General features: G+C 52.8%; 1 protein-coding gene across 6 annotated transcripts in view; it reads left to right on the top strand.

Moving 5' to 3' along the window:
* Positions 1 to 1,173: 1,173 nt before the first annotated feature.
* The window catches only part of LOC105469022 (axin 2), a 33,501-nt gene continuing 18,529 nt past the window's right edge, over positions 1,174 to 16,145 (top strand). For 2 of the 6 annotated variants that reach the window (XM_011719538.2, XM_011719535.3), the window contains exons 1-3: positions 1,174 to 1,372; positions 4,131 to 5,067; positions 13,182 to 13,322. In XM_011719538.2, coding sequence (XP_011717840.2) covers positions 4,253 to 5,067; positions 13,182 to 13,322 — 956 coding nt within the window. In that variant the 5' untranslated portion in view covers positions 1,174 to 1,372; positions 4,131 to 4,252. Of the gene's footprint in view, positions 1,373 to 1,909; positions 2,029 to 2,744; positions 2,901 to 2,981; positions 3,354 to 4,130; positions 5,068 to 13,181; positions 13,323 to 16,145 lie in introns of those variants that run through there. The other 4 variants (XM_071083479.1, XM_071083476.1, XM_071083477.1 and 1 more) reach the window with 4 other exon arrangements.

Genomic DNA, 16,145 nt, shown 5'->3' with positions numbered 1-16,145 from the left:
TACAGGCACGCGCCACCACACTCGGCTGATCTTTGTATTTTTAGTAGAGACGGGGTTTCACCATGTTGGCCGGGCTGGTCTCGAACTCCTGACCTCAGGTGATCCTCCAGCCTGGGCCTCCCAAAATGTTGGGATTACAGGCGTGAGCCACCATGCCCGGCCCTTTATGTTTTTTAAAAGGAAGAAAAGTTAATTATTCGCTCATAAGGGATCATTCTATAGCAGCAGATGAATAAACACATAATGCTCTGGGTTTGCGACATACTTTCTCATTTTAAGGGAGAAGGTTGTGTGTGCCTTATAAACGTTTTGGGGAAATGTGGGAGAAATTCAAAGGTGACAATGGGGTGAGGAGTTTTCGATACATTAAAACGGCATGCCTTGTCGTTTGGAGTGGGAAAAAAGATATTCCATATCGGTTTAATATGTAACATATGGCAGAAGAGGGGACTTCGGAAGAGTAACGGGTATGCAGTTGTTTGGCAGAGATGGCCAATGTGTGCCGCTATTAGGGTCTTATGGCCAGCAGGTTAGAAAGCTGGACTTAGGTCTTCAGGGCACTGAGGTATGCCTCCTAACTGGTGTTAGCACTCAGGCCTATACTGGCGGATTCACACCCCACCTTCACACATGTACAAACGCAATTCATCCACCAACTGCAGTCCTATATTTACCCGAACTCAGATAGATGCACGTGCACAATCGCGCACAGGCATGCACACGCCTCCAGCGGCTGGCCCCGAGTCCGCCCTATGACAGCGGGCCAGCCAACCCCAGGGCCAGAACTCCCTTTATAAAGTCCTCCAAGCCCAAATTCCCAGGGAAACTTGAATAGAAGTAGAAAAGTGTTTGATGATAGAAAAAAAAAAATCTGCTTGCTTGCAGTTCTTGCGATGGCCATAATGCTACAAGAAACTGTTGCATTCCAGAGCGGGGGAGAGCGAGGGCAGGCAGGGGGTGGAGGCGGGAGCAAAGAGGCCGGAGAACTTGAAAGAAGAAATCAGAACTCGGGCTGAGAAAGCCCTCCGGGCCGCGGGGGGCTGGCAGGGGGCGGAGGAGAAGCAGGGGAAGGGTTAACGCGGGAGCGGAGCGTGCGGCGGGGGCGGACCGGGGCGGGGCGGGGCGGGAGCGGGGCGCTGTCCCTTTAAGGCGGGCGGCGCGGGCCGGCCGAGCGCGGCTGTGATTGGCGCGGCGGGATCACTGGCTCTGCGAGCCCGGCCCGGGGGAGTCGGCTGGAGCCGGCTGCGCTTTGATAAGGTCCTGGCAACTCAGTAACAGCCCGAGAGCCGGGAAATAAAAATAACCCCTCAGAGAGATGGATTTCGGGGCCGCCCGGCGGCCAAGGCGCCCGCCGAAGGCCCTGCTGTAAAAGGTGGGGGTGGAGGCTCGGCCCCAGCTGAGCCGCTTCAAAGAAAGCCCCCCTCGGACAGGGGGCGAGGTCGCGCCGAGCCGCGGCGTGGGCGCTGGGGGCGGGAGGGGGCCCGGCCAGGCGGAGGCCGGCCCTAGAGGGGGTCGCGGGCGGGGCGGCCCTGAGGAGCAGCGGCGGGGCTGTGGGGGGCGGCCCGGGGCGCGGCCGGCGCGTACCTCCCTTTCAGGACCGTGCGCTCGGCTCGCGCCTTTGAAGTGCACAGTTAAATCCACAGCGCAGTTTTTGTTGGAAGCGCCCGGAGGACATTTGGTGCGCCGAGTGACTGCTGGAAACAGGACCTGCGTTGAAAGCCGGGCCGGGCGGGGGCCGCAGGGGCCGGGGACGGCCGCGGCGGGGGCGGAGGCCCGCTCGGATCTTTTGCATAAAAGGGGCGGCGGGGCGCGCCGCTCCCCCTCCCCGGCCGGTGGCTCTCGCTCTGATCCCGGGATTGTTGTTTCCCGCACCCCCTCCCCCGCCGCGGGACTCCCCATGTTCCCCGACGCCGCAGCCGGCCCGGGGGGGCCTGGGGCTGCCGCCGCGAGCCGAGCCGGGGGCCGGGGCCGGGCCCCTGCCAGGGGCGCCCGCGAGGTCTCGCCGCGGATCGCGCGCGGGGATCAATGGTGAGTGCCGAGGCCGAGGCAGCCGGGCGGCCCGCGCGCTTTGATGTGCGGGGCGGCCCTTTGAAGTTGGCAGGCCGGCTATTTTGGGGCGCGCTAGGGTCAGGCGCTGAGGGGAGCGGCGGACCCCAGCGCCCAGCCTTCCCGGGGGACTTGGCCGGGCAGCCCCGCGCGCCCTGCGCCGGAGCCCCCTCCCCAGCGCGGGGACCGGGTTGGCGGGGGGCCGGGAGAGGAGACTTCTCCGAGTGGCTGCAGTGGCGGGGGCGGAGAGCGGGCAGATACCCCCCGGGGGTCGCGTCGCTGTCGCGGTTATGGATGTGAGTCGGGGTGTGAGTGCGCGCGGGAGTGCCTTTGAGAGGTGGGATGAAAGGGTAGCGGCGCCCCCCGCTTGCCCTCCCCCCGCCCCCCGCCTCTTCTCCGCCCCATCCTCTCCTCCTACTTCTCTCCCCCTCCCCTTCTCCCCTCCCTGCTGCGGGTCCGCGCTAAGGGGCCCACAGCGCTGGCGGAGGCTCAGTCTGCGCGCAGGACCGGCCCAAGTCCGGGGCGCCCGCGTCCCTCGCGTCCCTTCTCCCCGCCCGGGCCCCGCGCCCGTGGCCGCCCCGGCCCCTTTTGCGGAGAGGCAGAGACTCCGCGCGTCGCCATTTCTGTACTAGGCTGCTGCTTTCTGTGCTTTTTCTGCGGGCGCCTCTGCGAGCGGCGGCGCTGGGGACCGACCCCCCGCCCGGCACGGGACGCTGCTGGCGCGTCCCGGGGCTCCGGCCTCGAGGTGTGCCCGCCGGGGCTCTGGAGGCGTTCGGTTGCATTTGGGCCGGGGGACCGGGCCGGAGGGGCTCGGAGGACATGAGAGCCCGGCCTCGGCGGCCTTCGTCTTCCAGGTAACGGGGCCGCCCCACCTCCCTGCCGCCCGGGTAGCGCGGTGCTAACGGCAGCCCCACTACTCCGTGGGCCGCGCCGCCCAGCCCCGCGGCTCGAAGCTTCGGTCGGGGTCAGCGTGCACGCATCCCAGACCCGGGGTCCCTGGCTCCTTGCCCGGGGTTGCACCCCGTCCCCCAGTCCGCCCCTACCCTTCCTAGTTTGATCCTTTCCGTGCTAGGAAAAGCAGCTTGTTTATTGGTTAGATAAGACTTTTTTCTTTTGGAAAAAAGACAGGCTTGAAATCAGTAGAGTTTGGGATTCTTGACACAGGCAGTAGTGGCGTGAGACGGCTGGTGATCCAGTTTTGTAGGTTTCGCGGCTCCCGGAGGTGGGTTGGGGGCACAGGGGCGACGGTTCCGAGTCCGAGGCTTCTCAGCTCTCTCTCAAAGTTTGAAGATCAAAGTTTCCACTGAGTGAGTTGGTTTCTGGTTTGGGGGAGGTCAGGGAAGACAGAGGTGTTGACTGAGCTGGATTCTTGGCGGGGGTAGGGGGCGCGCAGCGAACACTCACATCTGAGTTGGGGAGGGGGCGTTTGCGTGCTGAATCTGGGAGTCCGGGAGCCCAATCCGCCTATGCTGGGCGGGCTTCTCTCGGACGAGGATCTTCTGAATTTTTAAGGAGTGGGAAGAGGGAGCGCAGAGGGAGGGGGCGGGTGGGGAGAATGGGAACCAGATGCCGGGGAAGGGCACGTTTGGAGCTCGAGTTATCTGTGCAGAGCCGAGTGGGGAAAATTTACCGAAATTGGTTTCACCTGCACACAGCCTAGCGGCTGGGAGTGCGCCTTTTTGGAGTTGATGGTATCGGGGGAGGGGAAAGTAGGGGAAGCGAGGCGCGGGCTGAGCTGCCCTGCGTGCGCCCTGGCCGAGTGGGTTTTTGGAAGGTTGTGTCTTACACCTCCGGTGTCCCCCTGCCGCCCCCAGCACTTGCCCTCCTCTCACCTTCCCCGCCTCTCCCAACAGCTCCCTCCCACCCCCAACCCCGAAAAGTGTGCAGGGAGCTCAGATTTCGCCTTTGAAAAGCAGCGCCTGATACTTCAGATGAGCACCTCGCAGATAGCTGGGTTGCTTGATTTGAATCTGAGGAGTTGAAAAGCCTGTTTACTTTCTTGCTTTGATGTTGGGTAGATCTGGTTTTGATTAGATCAATACCCTTTTCTCTCTCCCCACCTCCCCCCTTCCTTTTCTTTCCAGAGAGGAGGCTCAGATGAGCCCCTGCTGACTTGAGAGAGACAGAGAGACCACGCCGATTGCTGAGAGGAACTGGAAGAGGAAGAAAAAAAATTCCCAAACTCTGTGGGAAGAGCTCCCTCACCATGAGTAGCGCTATGTTGGTGACTCGCCTCCCGGACCCCAGCAGCAGCTTCCGTGAGGATGCCCCGCGGCCCCCAGTGCCAGGGGAAGAAGGGGAGACCCCACCGTGTCAGCTAGGGGTGGGCAAGGGCCAGGTCACCAAACCTGTGCCTGTCTCTTCCAACACCAGGCGGAACGAAGACGGGTTGGGGGAGCCGGAGGGGCGGGCATCTCCGGATTCCCCTCTGACCCGGTGGACCAAGTCCTTACACTCCTTGTTGGGCGATCAAGACGGTGCTTACCTGTTCCGGACTTTCCTGGAGAGGGAGAAATGCGTGGATACCTTAGACTTCTGGTTTGCCTGCAATGGCTTCAGGCAGATGAACCTGAAGGATGCCAAAACTTTACGAGTAGCCAAAGCGATCTACAAAAGGTACATTGAGAACAACAGCATTGTCTCCAAGCAGCTGAAGCCTGCCACCAAGACCTACATAAGAGATGGCATCAAGAAGCAGCAGATTGATTCCATCATGTTTGACCAGGCGCAGACCGAGATCCAGTCGGTGATGGAGGAAAATGCCTACCAGATGTTTTTGACTTCTGATATATACCTCGAATATGTGAGGAGTGGGGGAGAAAACACAGCTTACATGAGTAATGGGGGACTCGGGAGCCTAAAGGTCGTGTGTGGCTATCTCCCCACCTTGAATGAAGAAGAGGAGTGGACTTGTGCCGACTTCAAGTGCAAACTTTCGCCAACTGTGGTTGGCTTGTCCAGCAAAACTCTGAGGGCGACGGCGAGTGTGAGGTCCACGGAAACTGTTGACAGTGGATACAGGTGAGACTTGGACGAGGGTGGGTGGGCTGATGCTGTGGACTTTGCAGATGTTTTAGGTATGGTGGATGGATGGATGGGTGTGCTGCAGAGACTGACAGGTCTGTTGAGAGTTAGGACTGCTGGCCATGAACTCTTTTTGATCTTGCTTTTTGTTGTTTAAAGAGGGGGAAAGTGATGAACGTACGGCTAAATACCTGCAGTCTTCCAGTGCTGACATCAAACAGTGGCAAGGAGTATTCACTAATGTGGGTTACTTATTATCCTGGGCCAGTGTCTCAGAAGCGGCTGAGAGAGAGAGAGAGAGAGAGAGAGAGAGGACAGCAGCTTTTGATGCCTCTGAGTCACCAGATCCACTAAGCGCTGGTTTTGGAAGGGGTCACTTCACCACTAATCAGTAGGGGGTGGAATTAATGTGGCTAGGGAGGCAGCTGGGTTGTGGTGGAGGCACAGGAAATAATGTGTGCACCCATTGAGGGGTAAGTGGGATTTTTTTTTTTTTTTTTTGAACTTTTCTGTTAAGATAAGAGCCAGCAATTGGCTTAACTGAGTTTGTGGTTCTCTTTGTAGAACTAGATATTTACCCAGCAAGAAGGGCTTCTAACTAGGGAAGGTCCTGTGACTTTCCCGAATGAAGGACCCTTAGCTTTAGAGCCTGCTGGCATATTAATCCAGGTTTTAAATGCTCATGAGTCCGAGGGTCAGACTTCAGTTGATTATTTTGTTAGTGCTGATGGAGAAGAGATCTTGGCCCGGGAGTTCTGGGGCCCTGGAGTACTTTCTCTTTGAGGCTTCAAAGACAAATAGTTCTTTGCAGAATGGCCAAGTCTTAAGATTCTTGACCTTTGGAGGCAACTTCAGACCTCTTGTTAGAATGAGTTTTTCTGTTTTCTCCCCTCCTCCCGACTTCCAGATATCCGAAAAGAGAATGAGCCTCTCTATTCTGGGGTGTGGTTCATGACAGGCAGGGAATGGGGCTGCACTTGACTGCTCTCTGAATGGTATGTCTTGCTGCCTGTGTGGATTTCTCTGTGTGTTAGGGGCCCAGGATGCGATCTGATAGCTGCCTCTGGATTTCCCTTTCTCTGTAGGGTGTGGTCTCTAGTGCTCAGCAGCAGGAAGAGAGGTGGGCACCAGATGGTTGATCCTGAGCCTCTCGGGGGGCCAGGTCTGAGCCTAGCGGGCCATGATTTTAGGGGTGGCGGAGAGAGTTGACTGTTGGCGAGGAGGGGAAGGGCTTGTTCTCCAACCACCAGGGGGCGCGCTTGTGGCTTGGGAACCAGTTTTACTCAGACATCTGGTCTACACCTAAGTGGAACCAGGTTGACTTTTGCAAGGAAGCACAGGTTCCAGGGAGGTGTTTCAGCGTCTTTATGCTTATGGAGTCAGGTTGTCTGGGAGGAAGACCCTGGGTCTGGCCTCTGCAGTGGGTCAGTCGCTGGGCACCTGCTATGCCTGCCGGCACCATTATGAAAACATTTGGGTAAGCCTCTGGCGCTGGCCTCCTTGCCCTCTAGTCTGGCAGCCAGAGCTGAGACTACGTAAGGGCCGTGGTAAAGGCTCCTTCTCCAGGGGCCTCCTAACTGGGGCTTCTGTGTCTCCCACTGTCGGGACCGGAGTGTCACCTTTGTAAATAGCAGTATGTGGTTTTGGATGTTCTCCCCAGGCAGGGCTCTGCTGTGAACTCTCCCCTTTGTGGGTGGGCAATTGAGACCCAGCCTGGGCTTGCCTCATCTGGGATATTACCAGGATTCGACTCCTGAAGCTTTTGAGATCCAGAAGGCAGGGGCAGAAGCTCCTGTTTTCCAGGGCTGCCTTCTTGGCTGTGAACTGTGGACATCATTGATAAAGAGGTGACAGCTTGTCATTGACCTGAGAGTTTCCATACTAGATTCATGTGTGCTTCCTCCCACTGTTGGGTTCAGATGAAGCATCTTCATGGACTCTCTGAAGCTCACGTGTCTTAACTGGGCATATTTAAAGAGAATTTAAGACATAGCCAGATGATCTAACAGCATTTTAACGTGCAAGACATTCGAGTGTGTGCACAGTATATCAAAAGGTCTGCTGAGTTATTCCAAGGCTTGCGTTCCAGCCCGCTCCACCACTTACTACCTGGGTGTTGAAGCCTTTCTGAACCACATGTAATGGGTGGGCACCATTCCTTCTGTCTGTGTCATAGGATTGTTATTAGGACCAAAATAATAAACATGAAAGCCTTTTGTAGAGACAAACGTTTTGAACAGCCGCAAAGTGTTATAATTAGTATAATTAGTAATGATAATGTCAAAAGGGCAACCAGGTTGGGATGTCACTTTTAAAGGGTGACTCTTGGCTTAGCCCATTTTCCATTGTAAGGTTTTAGAATGGCCCCCTGTCCCCCATGCCTCAACTTTCTTGTTGAACTGAAGTCTGGTTTTCCAGCTAGTTCTTGGAATGTAGAGATCCCCATGTAAGATTTAAGTGCCCCCCCTCCCTCCCTCGCACACTCACTCATTCTGCAGAGTACCTGGCATCTGGGATGGGCTTAATAAGTTAGTAAAATGAATGAAACAGAAACGTCAGTCCTGCTCAGGAGGGTCTTGCTTCATCAGCTGCTGAGGAGCGGTCTTGGCAGCTGGATGCCCAAAGCACTGGCCAGGCTTGCAAGCCCTGTGTTTACCTTGGGCACTCAAAGGAGCCTCATTTTTAACGACTTGTTTGTGTCCTTACTGATTTGGTGTCAGGTTTAATATAAATAGTTGGGGCGGAAGAGCAGGAATTATCCTCAGAGGGCAGGACTCTGGTCTGAGTGGTTGAGGGGGTTGCCTGGGCTTTTGACAATGGCTATAAATAACCTAGAGCAAAAGCAACTTGTTGGTAGCAGCACGTGTAAAACCCCGGCACACAGACACACGCACAGTGTTGAGGTGTGTGCGAAGGGGGGTTGTGGAATTAGGCACTGGGCCCAGCATTTATTTTAGGGAGGAGAATACGGTGCTGGGTGCACAGAGCCCTCCCTGTGTCCTCGCCTTTCTGCACGGGCCCTTGTGTGTCCTGCCCAAGGTGGAGCTCATCTGCCTCCCGTTGGGCCCTCTGCTCTGGCCTCCGTTAAAAGAAGTCGGGCCCAGCAGATGGCCCTCTGCTGGCTCCGAGTGCTGCTTCCAGTTCTCTGAAAGGACTCGCTGATGAGGCCCGTTTTTGTGCGGAGCCATTGGAATCAAGCTTGGCTTCAATTATCAAAGAAAATGATGCCATAGGAAAGATATGCTGGAAGCAGTAGTCCGCAATTAGAGGATGGAAGCTCTGGTGAGGGCAGTCTGCTAAGATCCACTTGTAAAAGTTTGCCTGTTTTCAAAAGGCTCCGTTGCCCAGTGCTGTTGGAGTCCTGGCCCCTTGCCGAGTGTCCCTTGATCTTGCCTTAGAAAACGCTTGTTGAAGAGGGTATTGCCTTTTGGGCAGTGACCTTGTGAGTACATTTGCAGAGGGCTCTTGGAAAGCCCTGAACGCACAGACTTAGAAGCATATACTTTTGAAGTTGCATTGTTTTGAGAAGGGAACGTGAGGAGGAGGAAGAGGAAGAGGAGGAGGAGGAGGACCCCTTATGGTCAGTTCTATCGGGTCAGTTCTGTGTTCCCTATGTGGAGGCTCCCGTCTGGTATATGGGGCAGGGCAGGGCCACAGCATCTCATTAAGAGGAGATAAGAACAGGATAGGGGAAAACAGAAAGCAGCCGGCACCTCCTTTCCCTGAAGGTTCCAGGGGTTTCTGCCACCTGCAGGCTGAAAACCCCTTGCTTACTTGAGGTTGCAGACCAGTCTGTGGATGTGAGGCTGTTGCAAAATCTGCACCATAGGCCTCTACTCTGTGTAGGAATTTAAAATCCTCGCAGCAACTGGAAGCACAACAGTCCTGAAGAAATAAAGCATCTGGGTACAATTACCGTAGCCTGGTTAAGTTTCTTCCCCCACCTTTTTTTTTTTTTTTTAAAGTAATCACAAGAAAACAGCCCCACTCCGTTTTCTTAAAATTATGTGGCACTTTTGACAAAGGTCTGAGTTCTGAAAAACTGAGTCTCTGCCTCTCCCCACAACCCTGCCTCCTTTCTCTGCCCCGTCTTGTTATGATTGTAGGAAAATCCAAGTACTTTATTGCAGTCAACTGAGTTAAGAGCAGTATATTCCATTTTTAATTACTGGTCACACAGTAGTCCTCTATTTTGGAAGTGAAGGGAGACAAGTTTATTTTGGGATCCATGTGTTAAACGAGTGCAAAGCTGTGTGAGCACACATAGGGTTTGAGTTAGGTGTCTTTTTTGCTGGGAGGAAGGAATTTTCTATTGAGTCATTTTCTCCCCACAGAGGCTGAAGTATAGCTCTTATACTGGAGACATGGTTGATGTGTTAATACCACCAAGATAGCAGGACTGAAGGCATGGAAGAAAGAGTGTTTGAATGCTATTTAAGGCTGTTTTGGCTTTTTCGGTGCTGCACCATGCCTGTTAAACTAAAAAACTTTTCCAGCAACCCATCTGATGGTCGTAGGTCCTTTAAGGAGAGTCAACAAGGTTTTGAGTCCCTGCCACGTGCCACTCGCTACTTTCAGCATCGGAGATTCGTGTGAGGACAGGGCTGTCCCTCATGGAGCTTACAGTCTGGTTTCACAGGACAGGTGTTCAACGTGGAAACACCAGTGTCCAATCATTATAAATCATGATAAAGATGATGAAGGAAATTAGGGTATTTGAGAAAATAGGAGCTCTCTGGTTTTGTTTTTGTGTGTGTTTTTTGTTTTTGTCTGTTTTTTTTTTTTTTTTGAGATGGAGTTTCACTCTTGTTGCCTAGGCTGGAGTGCAATGGGGTGATCTCTGCTCACCACAACCTCCGCCTCCCAGGTTCAAGCGATTCTCCTGCCTCAGCCTCCCGAGTAGCTGGGATTACAGGCATGTGCCACCACACCCGGCTAATTTTGTATTTTTAATAGAGACGGGGTTTCTCCATGTTGGTCAGGCTGGTCTCGAACTCCTGACCTCAGGTGATCCACCCATCTTGGCCTCCCAAAGTGCTGGGATTACAGGCATGGGCCACCACGCCCGGCTGGAGCTCTCTGTTTTTGTTGGCGCTTGGGTTTTTTTTTTGGAATTTTCCTGTGATTTTCCCCAAATTACTGTGCCTTTGTTGGTTCATTTGGAAACCTAAGAACTTGACGCAGAGGGCCAAGATCCAACTGCCTGCTCTTCAGGTGGGTGCCCACGTCTGGAGAGGTTGTGACTCAGCCCAGCAGTGAGCACTGCAGCCAAGTAGGCAGCCGTGCCCAGCCTCTGACTTCTGATCCCTACTGAGAGTTTACAGAATGGCCTCATCACTGGATTCCTAACCAGAGGAAAAGGCTCCAAGGAAGTCATCTTGTGCATCCTGCTTTGAGGCCTCACTTACACACCCAGATGGCCGGGCACTTTGGCCTGTTTTAAAGACTTGGGTGATTTCACAGCCTGTCCCCACCTACTTTATGGATTTTCTCTGACCATTTAGAAGTATTTTTTTCTTTCTAACTTTTGAAGCCCGTTTCCCCTTGTTCTTCCTTTAGTGGGGATGCTGAACAGACAGCCCTCCTTCTCAACTATGAGGCCTTTTTCACTGAATCAACCTTCTCTTCTCCAGAAGAATGAACTGTTCTTTTCACCCTCACCACTCCTCTCTACCCTTGGTGTTGGGGAATTCCGGATTGAGGACACCTGGACCTGGAGGACGGCCTGGAAGATCTTACCATTCTCATTTAATCTTCACCAAAAAGTCCTAGGATGTCGTGAGACTTCCTGCCCTCTACAGATATGAGAACAGGGTCAGAGTGTCCACGTGACAGTCACAAGTCACTTGGTCAAAAGTGTTGAGGGGTTCATGTGCAGCGCTGCTGATCTGCACCTTCTGGTCAGTTCTTTGCCTACAGCATATTTCTAAGATCTGACTTGATGCAGTTGGACAGGATCAAGGGTACAGCTGTGGTCCAACTCCTCTGGCCAAGTCTGACAAGGCCTTTGGCCCATGTCGTGCTCAGTTTCCTCCTTGGGTGTTTGTGATGATTACGGGGGTCCCTTCTGGCTTAAAAAGTTTATGGCCCTGTAACTTTTTGTGTTTGTTTGGTGACTCCACCTAGCGCAAACTCCTTAAAGGCAGGGACTGCCTCTCCCACCTTTTCCGTCCCACCATCCCCTGCTGAGACAGACCCTCACACCAAATTGTGGCGGTGGCTTCCCCCAGGGCTCCCTGCCTGCACCCACCCCTCCTTTCAGTCCAGCCTGGTAAAAGACCTTGGATCCTATGTGCTTTCTCCCTGCCAGTCCCCTGGCACCCCTGCTGTCCCCGGCCCCTCCCCATCCTGTTAAGACAGGACTCTTGACTTCGCAACTGAAGACCTACTTCCATGTCTTTGCCAGGCCTTCTTAGCCTGGCTAATTAGACCCCTCTCTCTCCCTAGTCTAGGGAGAGATTTTCACTGCCTTTCCCTTTACCTAGTCCTGGGTGTCATCTCCTCAATTCCTGCTCATCTATGAGTCCCATCTATCCCAGGGAGTCCCATTAGTCCCATCTGTCCCAGGGAGCCATCCCCAGCTGTCCCTCCCAGAAACGTTCTATCCATCATCTGGGTTACCTATACTAAGCCACTCCTTTCCTGCCCTTTATTCTATGAGAACCTGGAAACATGTTGAGTCTAGTCTTTGAATTGGGAGGCAGTCTGATTGAAAGCCAGGTGACTCAATCCATGCCCACCGGTTCCAGCTGTGTGATCTGGGCAGGCTGCTGGAATTCTGGACTCCAAGGGCCTCATCTATAGAATGGGCACAGTCCAGTGCTCCTTCTCCCCTCCTCGTGGGCCTGTAATAACACTGAGCGTACCTCCCTCATGACACCCCCACAGTATGCTGACATGCCCCCACCAGGCCCTGAGTGCCAGGAGCCCAGAGTTCAGCACGTAGCAAGTGAGTAGGTGCTTGGTGAACATGTGCAGACAGCTGACTGTCACCTTTCTGGGTCCTTTTCATTTGCCAACCCCATGGCCATCTTTACAGACCAGCTGCTGTGGACTCATAGAATATTTTCTCTTTTCTGAGCCTTTCTTTTCTCCCTCACTTGATTTCTTTGTTGCTGGCATAGACTTGGTGGGACCAGTGGAGGATGCCAGGGTCTTTGTGAACAGGCCTCCTGCGACTTCAGGCCTTAACGTGGTCCCTTACTGCAGCCTGCCGACCTATCTGCCCCTCCCCCCTACTTAAGCCCCTCACTGGTGACACAAGAGGAATGCAGCCCAGCAGGAGACATGCACACTGGTTGTTCTGGAAGGAGATCAAGAGGGTGAAATGAGGAGCCAGAGGCCATTGAAACAAAAGGGCTGGAGACACCGGAGGAGGGGCCTGGGCCTTCCTTTGAAACAGCTGTGTTGCTCATTTCACTCCTGCTGCACTAGCCAGCCCTGGGGAGAGGAAGCCGGGGATGGGGGAAGGGGCATGGCAACGGCTCATGGCAGAGCTCGCAGGTGGGATTGGAGTCCTGAACGTTGTCTTGAACTTTGCTGTCCCATCTGTCCAGCTCACCGTGGGCCCAGGGTCGAAGTGAGAAGACCACACTGGCCTCTAGCTGTTTGCATCTCTGGACTGGGCTAACAGACCCCAGACAAGGAGTTTGGATACTTAAGATGTCTTGGGGCCCTGAAATTGTATTCTTTGGTGCAGGATTGGATAGGGAGGTGGAGCGGAGAAAGATATTCCATCTCCACTGACTTGTTCCCCTGTTCCATTCCATGGCCTCCTCTCCTAAAGCAGAGTCCAGTTCCTTCCTCTCTCTAAGTGCATTTAGAACTTCACAGGATCCCCTGGGCTGCCTCTGGAATACCCTCTGCCCTGGCAGACCCACCACCGGGGGCAGAGGAACCAGCTTGCTTTCTCCCCAGGGTGATGAGCTGGTGGCTCAGGAGGCCTCCCTTTTGTGGCCTCTGCTTTCTGCCCAGGGGAGCAGCTAGACCCGGGCAGCAGGTTGGCGTTGAGCAGATTGTGGGATGGTGCGCTGGATTGTCCTGGGGTCACTTGATTACCTGGGATTCTGGTGAGGGTCAGTGACTGAACCACTGTTGTACTTTGCCCATAGGTCCTTCAAGAGGAGCGATCCTGTTAATCCTTATCATGTAGGTTCCGGCTATGTCTTTGCACCAGCCACCAGTGCCAACGACAGTGAGATATCCAGCGATGCGCTGACGGATGATTCCATGTCCATGACGGACAGCAGTGTGTGAGTATCCCGGCCACCCTTCCGTGGGCTTGCTTGGGAATGGAAACCACCTGGGCACTTAGCCAGAATCGTCTGTCATCCTCACCTGGCTTTGCAGACCCCACCTGTGCGTGTATGGACATCGGTTTGGTGGGAGGGGAGTATGACAAGGGTATGGTGCTGGTTAAGGAGGATGGGCCATCTGGGTAGGGTAAAGCTTAGAGCTTTTTTTTTTTTTTTTTTTTTTTTTTTAAGACGGAGTCTCGCTCTGTCGCCCAGGCTGGAGTGCAGTGGCCGGACCTCAGCTCACTGCAAGCTCCGCCTCCCGGGTTCCCGCCATTCTCCTGCCTCAGCCTCCCGAGTAGCTGGGACCACAGGCGCCCACCACCTCGCCCGGCTAGTTTTTTGTATTTTTAGTAGAGACGGGGTTTCACTGTATTAGCCAGGATGGTCTCGATCTCCTGACCTCGTGATCCGCCCGTCTCGGCCTCCCAAAGTGCTGGGATTACAGGCTTGAGCCACCGCGCCCGGCCAAGCTTAGAGCTTTGAAAGTTGGGGGGATATTGTAACAGAAGAAAACTAAAGGACAGTAGAAGATTAGGATGAATGAATATTTATAGATTCCTTGAGTTTAAAAAACCTTCTTCTGGTTGTCATCTGGTTGTCCCTGTGGGAACAGTTGCTTGGCTGGTCCAGAAACCCAGGTATCCTGTCTACAGAACCAACAGCTGGGAGACAAGGTGGCATTAGAAGGGTCTGTGTTAGGTATTCATTGTTTTTGGAGGAAAAGGCATTGCAAGTGGGGGTGAGAAAGCCAGAAATCTCTAAAGAGCCACAGCGTGTAACATTCCGCACTGTTACGTTTTTAAATGGACATCGTTTATTCAGTAAGTGTGTGTGGAGTGTTAGATACTGAGGACCCTAAGTAGGGACTGTCTTCAAAGTCGTGTCTGATCTTGGACCTTTGGCAGACAGCCTTTGATTTTTGAAAGTCACCCAAGATATTGGCGTGGTCTGATGAGGTCAGAAGGCCCTTAGTCAAGGTAACGTTTTGAATTTTGGTCATCTGAAGTCAAGTCATGGCAATCTCTGTGGATGGACAGCAGTGATCCTCAGTGAGTCTCACGAGGAGGGATGTGTAGCTGTGGCCTGGGTATCCCCGTCTCCTGCCATCCTTTGAGGTTTTGGTTCAGGAGACCCAGAATGGAGCCTGGGGATGGGGGGGGATGGCTGAAATTTCCCAAAGGTTTCGCACCCAACACCCGGTTGAGACTCATTGTTCCAGAAATGGTCTTTGAAAGCTTTTCAATGTTTTGGAGTCAGAATTTCGCCTGCTAAGGGAACAATTTTGAAAGGCAAACCCATTGAACCGTGTAAGTTCTGGCACACTTATTTAGAGTTTGTTCCTTTTAGCTTCCTAAAACTGGACCATCTATTCTTCCAGTTTGTTTGAAACTATCTGGTTTTCATTGGCCAATGTCCTGTTGCCTGGCCTGCGGGTGGCATGGGACCAATTGGAGGGAAAGTTGATGAGGTGAGTTTGGGAACCTACTATTTATTTTGCTGGTGTCTTTTATTGTGTTACCTCAAATTCCCTTGTTAGTAAAGGGAGAGAGATTCTTAAGGTGCAAGGTTCAATTTTAATAAAAATAGCATTTTGGCATTAATACACATCTTCCATCCAATATGGAAACAGGAAAGTACACACCTTTCATCCAGTATGGAGATATGAGAAGTTTCACAGAAGTCAGTTTTCCATATTGACCGAACTTTCAGTATCCATACTTGAAAAAATTATGCTTTGATAATTTTTTGGTGGACATATTTCTTAGAATACATTTGCTCTGTCATTATTGAATAGTATTAGACAGGGCATAATTTATCTCTCAGTTATCCAAATAATACCAAGATCTGTTTGTGTACTTTGTTGTAGTGGTTCTCTCATAGTCAATGAGGGTGCATAGGGTTATCTGACCCTTTCCCCTTTGAAAAGTTTCTCTCTTTTCTCTTTTCATTCTCCCTGCTGTGATGTTTTGCTGTCTGTGTGCTTGCTTCTAGCAAACATTCCTCCTGTAGCATATATTAATTTGTGCATTGTGTGGGAATCTTAGCATTATGTGTAAAATAAGAGTAAGTTGAAATTGATTGAAGGCATTGAGTGAATCTCCTAAGTCAAATGCAGTTTACGTAAGATGATAAGACTTCTGTTTAGTTTTCTTAGAGACTATTTTTGGCTTGCTTCCTGGTCCTTGGCTGCATGTCAGTCCCCATCATTGCGGTGTTATTCTGGGTTCATGATGAGATAATTTGGGTGTAGTCCCATACTTATTTCTGTTTGATCCTAGCAAGACCCAATCAGAAAGGTAGGCAGGCAGATACCTGGGATTTTACAGATGAGGAAATAAGGTCTGGTGCTTCCACAGCCATGCACCTCTGAGACAGACCTCAGGTCCAGGCCACACACAGGCCCTGCACTTTGCCCGCTCTGCCCTTCCCCCAGGCACGAGCATTCTCAACATGAGATCTGTGAATAGGACCAGTTGGTCATGAGACCTTTGAGCCACTTTGGGTTTCTTTTATTTGTATTTCTTAGTAATCAAGACTGCTTTTTAGGAAGACTAGTTCAGGGAGGGGTAGAAGGGAGCAGGTTCTAAGTTCTCCCCTGCAGCCACCCCATTTACTTCCTCTTCTTTTATCCTCTTCCCAGAAGAAAAACTTTCTTTTATTTAGAGGTGACTTTACAACTCTCACCCTTCTCCCTTTAGCTGAAGCACTTTGGATTCCAAGCATGGGGGAGCCACTTTTCAGGGATCAGAAAGGTTACCTTTGCCAGTCCCTATTCTA

This window comes from Macaca nemestrina, chromosome 17, assembly GCF_043159975.1.
Source record: "Macaca nemestrina isolate mMacNem1 chromosome 17, mMacNem.hap1, whole genome shotgun sequence".
In the NCBI taxonomy this organism is placed as follows: domain Eukaryota; kingdom Metazoa; phylum Chordata; class Mammalia; order Primates; family Cercopithecidae; genus Macaca; species Macaca nemestrina.
Note: the sequence above shows the minus strand (reverse complement) of the source record. Positions and strands in the feature narration are given on the sequence as shown.